General features: G+C 34.8%; 2 protein-coding genes across 2 annotated transcripts; one reads left to right on the top strand and one right to left on the bottom strand.

Moving 5' to 3' along the window:
- The first annotated feature begins 844 nt into the window (after nt 1–844).
- Nucleotides 845–4531, top strand: LOC130951036 (putative leucine-rich repeat receptor-like serine/threonine-protein kinase At2g14440). The gene is made up of 8 exons (XM_057879649.1): nt 845–1610; nt 2338–2789; nt 3112–3247; nt 3352–3423; nt 3503–3571; nt 3684–3755; nt 4045–4116; nt 4204–4531. The coding sequence occupies exons 1-8, from the start codon at nt 994–996 to the stop codon at nt 4256–4258; spliced, it is 1545 nt and encodes a 514-aa protein (XP_057735632.1). The 5' UTR covers nt 845–993; the 3' UTR covers nt 4259–4531.
- Nucleotides 4532–5486: 955 nt separating this feature from the next.
- On the bottom strand, nt 5487–6563 carry LOC130951566 (uncharacterized). The gene has a single exon (XM_057880250.1). The coding sequence runs from the start codon at nt 6449–6451 to the stop codon at nt 5624–5626; it is 828 nt and encodes a 275-aa protein (XP_057736233.1). The 5' UTR covers nt 6452–6563; the 3' UTR covers nt 5487–5623.
- Between the last annotated feature and the right edge of the window lie 1272 nt (nt 6564–7835).

Genomic DNA, 7835 nt, shown 5'->3' with positions numbered 1-7835 from the left:
ATTAGTAATTAATTTTAATGTATAAGTAGCATTTAAAAAAAAACTTTACAAGTGACTAATGACTAGCTTAAATTTTTAATAGAAAGTAACAAAACAAATTAAACTATGTATCATGAACAAAAAAAAATTTTAACTATATATATTAGTTGGGTTATTCTAATATACCTATATTAGGATAGCTACAGTGATATAGTATTATTTCAAAAAGTGTTTTTAAAATAAAAATAATAGATTTTTATTATTTAATAATATTTTTTAAAATATAATTAAAATATTTAAAAATACTACTTTAAAATCTAAGAATCAAATTACCAAAAGCTGCAGGAAAAAAATTACTTGGCTTAATTTAGTAATTAGTTCATAAATTTACTTAAATAAGTATAGTCGAATTTCGTAAATTCGAATTTCTTCTTATATATAGTAATTTATTAGTCAATAATAATTTTTTAGATAAAAATTTAATTTGTAATGGATTAGTTCTTTTTGTACTGAACTAAAGGTACCACTAACAATAAAAATATTTAAAAATGAAATTACTTTGAACGCTTTTAATTGTATTTCATCATTGAGCCATGCATTTGTTAAATTAAGCCCTTTTTTGGTATAAGAAAGTAAAAACAGGAGAATCTACAATCTTATACATGGATTATAGAAAAGCAACGGATAGGTCTAATCCAACTCAAAGATAAAAGTCAAATCCCACTAATTGATATTTGATAATGCTCTCTACCCCAACCGGCTGTATTTTTTATTATTATTTATTATTTTTATATTTCCAACGAAAGCACCACACACAATACAAGTGCCGTCTCTCAAACTCTGACCAGTAAGCTTCATTTCCCGCGTCCCCGTTCCAGCTATATTCTTTTCTTCTTCCTCTTCTTCCTTTCACAAAGACTCCTTCAAACACTAACGCAACAACTATTAACTAACAAAACCCACCTCAGCACTCAACCACTCATTCTTTCTTTCATTCACTTATTCTCCACCGCCATGCGCCTCCTCTACCTCCTCCTCCTCTTACCTCTCCTCTTCACCCTTTCCTTCTCTCAAACATTCCCCAAAGGTTACTCCCTTAACTGCGGCGCGCTCTCGGGGACCAAAATCGATGGCCGTGAATGGATTTCCGATTCGGCTTATATCTCAACGGGGACACCAAAGAACGTAACGCCCTCTGTTTTGCATCCCACTCTTGCAACCGTCAGGTCCTTCAATTATCAGGTGAAGAAGCACTGCTACAGTGTTCCCGTGTATCGCGGTGCAAAGTACTTGCTACGGTCTACGTACTTCTACGGCGGTGTGAACGGTCCCGATCACCCTTCCCCTCCGGTCTTTGACCAGATCGTTGACGGAACGCTTTGGACCGTGGTCAACACCACCGTTGACTATACCAATGGAAACTCTACGCTCTACGAAGGGGTGTTCTTGGCTCAGGGCAAGAACATGAGCTTCTGTATTGGGTCCAATAATTACACGGATTCTGATCCCTTCATATCTGCTTTGGAGTTTCTGATTGTTGGAGGTTCTCTTTATAACACCACGGATTTCACCAAATTTGGACTTAGCTTGGTTGCAAGGAGCAGTTTTGGATATTCAGGATCACCAATTCGGTGAGCGTTTCTTTTATCTTTTAACATTGTGATAAAAAATTTATATGCCTTGGATTGAAATCATTCGTTATGATGATTTAGTTGTATTGTGAAGTTGTTGGAAATATTGGATGCTTTGTTGTGGAATTCTCCATATTTGAACTAAGGATTAGATTGAGAAATTCGTGAAAGAATTGTATAATCGCAGAGGAACTGAGAGGGTAACCAAAGAGAAAAAAAATAATTGGAGGAGAAAATAGTAGTACTAACATCCTATTTATAACTAAGTCCTGCTATAGCATTGGATTATTTGGCTCCATATATGTTACATACAGTAATGTTTAGAAGAGAAACTAGTGAGTGAATGAGCTGGGAAAGGTTACAACTTAAGAAGTTTGTTTATGAAGCATATGAATTGAATAGAAACTATAATAGAAACTATATATGTATGATCATTAATTTATTGGATTTAGAGCTTGTTTGGATGTTATTAAGTTGTCAGCAAAAAATATTTTCCTTGTTTTAAGTATTTGATAAATTTTTAATAGTAAAAATACTAGAAAAATAAGAAAATATATTTTTTTTTATCATTTTCTAAAAGATCATTTTTACTTTAAAAAAAAATATATTTTTCATATAATAAATAAACATGTCCTTACAAAGTTTGCTTTCTCTCTACCTGTAGTTCTATTTTTCTTTCCATTCCTCATTATTGCTGATGATGTTTTTCTCTATAATTGAGTATCAGATATCCTGATGATCAGTTCGACCGGATATGGGAGCCTTATGGGCAGGGTAACTCTACCAAAGCAAACACTGACAATGTTTCTGTTTCTGGATTTTGGAACCTTCCACCTCTTAAAATATTTGAGACACACATAGGATCTGATCAGTTGGAATCATTGGAACTGAGATGGCCTCCGGCATCACTTCCGAGCTCCAAATACTATGTCGCCCTATACTTTGCTGATGACGCTGCAGGATCAAGAATCTTTAACATAAGTGTGAATGATATAACATATTTCCGTGACTTGAATGCCATTTCATCAGGTGTTGTTGTCTTTGCCAACCAGTGGCCTCTTTCTGGTCCTACAACTGTAACTTTGACCCCTACTGCTAATTCATCCTTGGGCCCCTTAATCAACGCTGGCGAAGTTTTTGAGGTGCTGTCTCTTGGGGAAAGAACTTTAACTCGAGACGGTATATCTTCTGATTTCATGTTTTCTTTAATTAACCTTGGTTCTCCTAGAATATCTAATAGCAAAGAATTAAGAAAGTAGGTAATAAGAGGAAAAGGTGAAATATTTCTCCAATGACAATGCTGTTTAACAATATTGCAGATCTTTACTTTCACTCATCCAAACAGTGTTTATGAATTAAATGTTGCAATTCCAAATTGGTCTTGTGGTAGTAATGGAATGTAATCATTACAAGGTGTAGCATGGTACACATAATTGTAGTGCATTAAAATGTTAGTTCTGAACATGCAAGGGTTTATGAATGGGAACTTTCTTTTGGACAGTTATTGCTTTGGAAAGGATAAAAAAGAGCCTCCGAAATCCTCCACTTGATTGGAATGGTGATCCTTGTATGCCTCAGCAGTACGCGTGGACTGGCATCACATGTTCCACGGGTCCCCGCATTCGAGTAGTGACTTTGTAAGCACAGAGTTGAGCTGTCATGGCACAATACTTTGTCCTTCCAGTTCCAATGTTACTGTACTCCGTAAATGATGTTACTTATGATTTCCTGTTGTTTTCAGAAATTTGACAAGTATGGAGCTTTCAGGATCTTTGTCTCCTTTTGTTGCCATTATGACAGCTCTGACTAATATGTAGGTGCTTAACTCTAAATCTCAGTTCATTGAATCTGGTATTTACAAGTTTTAATTGGAAAACCATTGCTTTTTGTAGCTGGCTTGGAAATAACAGTTTGTCAGGGCACATTCCTGACCTAGGTTCACTAACACTGTTAGAAACATTGTAAGTAACTCATTTTGTATGCAATTCCGTGATCTAAATGTTTGAAATCAGAGAATTTTGATGTATTCATGCCATGAAGCTCACTATCTGGATATTATTATTGTATTTAAAGGCACTTGGAAGACAATCAATTCGACGGAGAGATTCCTTCATCCCTAGGGAACATCAGCACTTTGCATGAAATGTAAGCTCTGTCCTCTTTATACAAGAGAATACAATTAAACTGGTTTTTTGTGTTGTTTCTTGAATCCTGAGTAGATATTTAAGTCAGCCCTGTACAACTACGTTGTTTACATGAGTGTGGCCCAAAAATAGTACAATTTATCACCATTCAGAGAGTCTTTGCTGTCATCCTCTCTACAGAGGAAAATCTGCCAGTTTCTGCTCAGTTCCATTATTTAGTGTCCCTATAGTTTTTTTTATCTTTTCTATTCTTTGTTGTTTCTTGATTAGACCCTCTTTGGCTGTTGCAGATTTCTGCAAAACAATAATTTGACAGGTCAAGTTCCATCAAACCTTATTGGAAAACCAGGGCTGAACCTCAGGTAACTAAAAAAACCTATTTATCTTTTCTTGTCACGGGATTCAAAATTGTTGTCTCACCGACTTCTCACTTCTGCATGTTATAATAGAACGTCTGGAAATAATTTCTTATCACCTGCATCAGCACCAGCACCAGCAACTTGAGGAATTTGCTCAGTGCCTTCTGTGGTCAAGATCAATACTCTTGTGAAGAACTTTTGATTCATTTTGTCCTTAGGTTTCTAATTTTGTGGAAATGATTTGATTTCGACTCCTCAAACTGAAGATCAAACTTCATTTCAGCCTTATCTTGTATTCTTCGAGCTAGATTCTCAATCCCGTTGAAAATTCGAATCTTATCTGAAAATTGTATCTTAAACATCCTTGTATAGGAATTATTCATTATTTTATTCAATATTTTTTTAAGGTTGTCCATGAGATGCCAGTTTCCCATACTTTTGTATGTCATTCTGGTTTGTATTCTGCTAATTGTAGGGTACAACTTAGGGAACGGATACTTAAGACACCCTAAACAACAGTGTATTTGCTATTGTGAACGTAAAAAATAAAGCCTGAGATATAGTTGTCTGGCATATTTTTCTTTTCTTGTAATCAAACAAAACTGAAATAGTTCATATTTTAACTCTTCTTCCACATTCAAACAAGATACATCAATTCATCTTATGTAACCAGAGAAATGTCGATATAACGTCATTAGTCCTTTCAGTTTTTACTAGTCGACATATTAATTTTTGCAAAACCAAGTTTATCCATAGTTCTCTTGTACACCTTTCTATTTACAATCTTCATTTGTTCACTTTTGATTATATTCTGTTTTTGACTTATTGAACTACTTTCAAAGTTAGAGGGTCTTGGTCTACTTTGTCAATGTAAAAGATTAAAAGATTCCTATGCTTTGTCACTCTATGAAATTGTTTCTGATTCTGTTATGAAATGCTTGACATAAATTAAGAAGGGCTTCTTTGCCATTAATAGAAGGGGTGTGTTGACTTAGTGCACAACATTTTCTAATTGTAAATTGTGAGGCAAGTATAAAGCTAAATTGCTTTGAAGAAAAGTGGAGAGTGAGGTACTATGAAGTTGAATACCATATGAAAACTGAATTGTTGTACCACTCACTCATTAATATTGTGTCGATTGATCAGATCTTTGAGGCTGATAGATCAAGCAGCCATGTGGGACTCACTTATTGAGGAACTCTGCATCCATCATGTGAGATGACCCCCACTTCTTTCCTAATTAGCTACCCACACATGCAGAACATCAAATATTTCTGGCCTCTAGTGACATCACAAGGGAATGCACATTCCATATGATTATACAAAAGTCAGAATTTACATTCTAAATCTCTCAGATCCACCCAAATTAACAACTAGCCTAATAAGCATGAAAGCATAATTTGATCATAAAAACAAATAAGGAAATTTATTTGAGAAGAACTCTGAGGACTAATAAGGAGGATCAAACTAAACAAACTTATGAATACTCCAAAATCTTTCTTTTATTTTTTTACCTCTCTAATCTTCCTTTCTTGAGTGGAAAAAGAGGTGGCAAGGCACTGCTTTTGACCTGGGTGCAAATTGGAACATTAATCATTGGTCTAATTCTAATAGTAGCTGACCTTGTTCTCTCTAACCCTTTCTTGATCCTCTTCACATGCTGCTCCTTATGATTATTATTATTATTGTTCCTTGATGATCCTTGTTCTTTTCCTTCTTTTGCTGCTACATCACCAAGTGAACTTGCAGAAGATGATGAAGATGAGGAAGAAGATGAAGGTGACAAGGAAGAAGAAGCACGTTGCTTCTTCAACCTCAGCAACTCTTTCCAAAGAACAGTGCACTTTGGTGGCCTTGGAGATGGATCATCATCCACAAACCAGTTCACTCTACTACTCTCTTCCTTGTTATTGCTACTGTTGTTGTTGTTGTTCACTACTACAACTTCCTCTTCTAACTCTTCATCTTCATCATCATCTTCTTCTTCTTCTCCCTCTTTGGCTTTGAGGTTGATCTTGCTTAGCTTCTCAAGATGCTGCATCTGCCAAAAGGGAAGAAGCTTCCCTTCAAAGAAAAGCTCATCAGCAGTTAACACTGTGTTGTTGTTGTTACTCACATTGTTTGAGAGGAACTCAAAATCTGCAGCATTATTATTATTACTATTCTTTGCTCCTCCTCTCTCTGCAGCACCTTCCTTCTTCTCTTCATTATCTCTTTCATACTCAGGGTTTGGACTTATGGAGATGAAGTTGTTCTCATCTAAGAACTCAGCAGAGAAAGATATTCTGGGGCTTGAAGGTGCATCAATGGATCTGGGAACAGACTCAAGAGATACCATTATTTGTCTGTGTTTTGGGGTAGGAAGAGAGAAAAGAATAAAACAAAAGAAAGAGTAGATGCTGCAGTTTTTTTAGGAGTTTGGTGTGGTAGTGGCTAGCCTTGAGGGTTGTGATGAATTGTGATTGTGCTTTATCATATGCATGAGAATTGTGATTTTATAAAGGAGAAGAGACTGTTATTAATGTCACATCTAACTTTTTAAGAGTAATAGAAGTATTTTTGTGACTATTTTTTGGTCATTATCTTATCACTAAAAATGAAGAATTATATATATGGGTACTAAATTTTTTTTAACTACTGTCAGAACGGTGAGATTATAAAAATGAAATGGTCTAGCAAACCAGAAACAGGTGACCTATGAAACTGTTTAGAATATAGGGACAGCACATGGAAGCCTTGGGAAGTAAAAGACAAAAGCATTTTATCATTATCAATTCTTTGCATGCAATGCAAGTCTAAACACTTGTATCTACACTCTTGCTCTGCATGCTTTAATTTAGTGTTTTATTTCTATGAATTTAACATTTTATATATTTCTTTCAATGATAAGGAGGAGGGAAAAAGAGTGAAAATTTTCAAATTTATGGAGAGCATTAATTAGCAAGAATCTTAATCAATTCTATACTAGTTTTTTACTCACTCCCAAAAAGATTTTAGTATTGTCAGTGTCACTCGGAAATTGCAATAGATCAAACTATATATGATGAGATGGGTGGAAGGAGTTAATAAATTGGTTGAAAATATATTACAAATATTAGATTCTCTTATTGATAACTGTTCAAAAAAGAAAAGTGAAGAAAATAGTATATCATAATTTTCATCAAAATATTATCTCACTGAATGAGATGACAAAATCATGTGCTGCTATCAATTACAAACATTTTGCAGATCAAGTGAATGTATTCAGATTTCAGGCATTTTCTCTTTCACATTGCTTGTAATGGCCTCCACATACATTGCAGAAGAGCACAGAAGAAAAGACAGAAGGGGATCATATTATTTAAACTAAAACCATTAATTAAGAATGCCTTTACAAATGAGCTTAAGGATCCTAATTATATACATTAAAAAAATTACACTCCTTACTCCTTATTAGTCAAAGAAACATAGGCTTTAATTTGACCCAACCCTGCATGAAGGAACTATAACATGGGAGAAGCCTCAAGCATGTGGCCACATGAAAGTAGCTTCTTGGGCATGTGACAACAAGGTTAAAAGATTGAACATATGTTGATGAAAATGACCAAGTTACCCTCAGAATAAGTTGGTCACAGCTGGTCCAGTTGGTTATATTTCCAACATGGGGTTGAGTTTATTGTCCTAAGAAAAGGGAAACAAGTTGTGTGTGATCATGTCCAGCTCTTGAAAAAGCTTCTGTTAAG

Source organism: Arachis stenosperma, chromosome 9, assembly GCF_014773155.1.
Source record: "Arachis stenosperma cultivar V10309 chromosome 9, arast.V10309.gnm1.PFL2, whole genome shotgun sequence".
In the NCBI taxonomy this organism is placed as follows: Eukaryota; Viridiplantae; Streptophyta; class Magnoliopsida; order Fabales; family Fabaceae; genus Arachis; species Arachis stenosperma.
The sequence above is the reverse complement of the archived record's forward strand: the minus strand, read 5'-3'. Positions and strand labels throughout refer to the sequence as shown.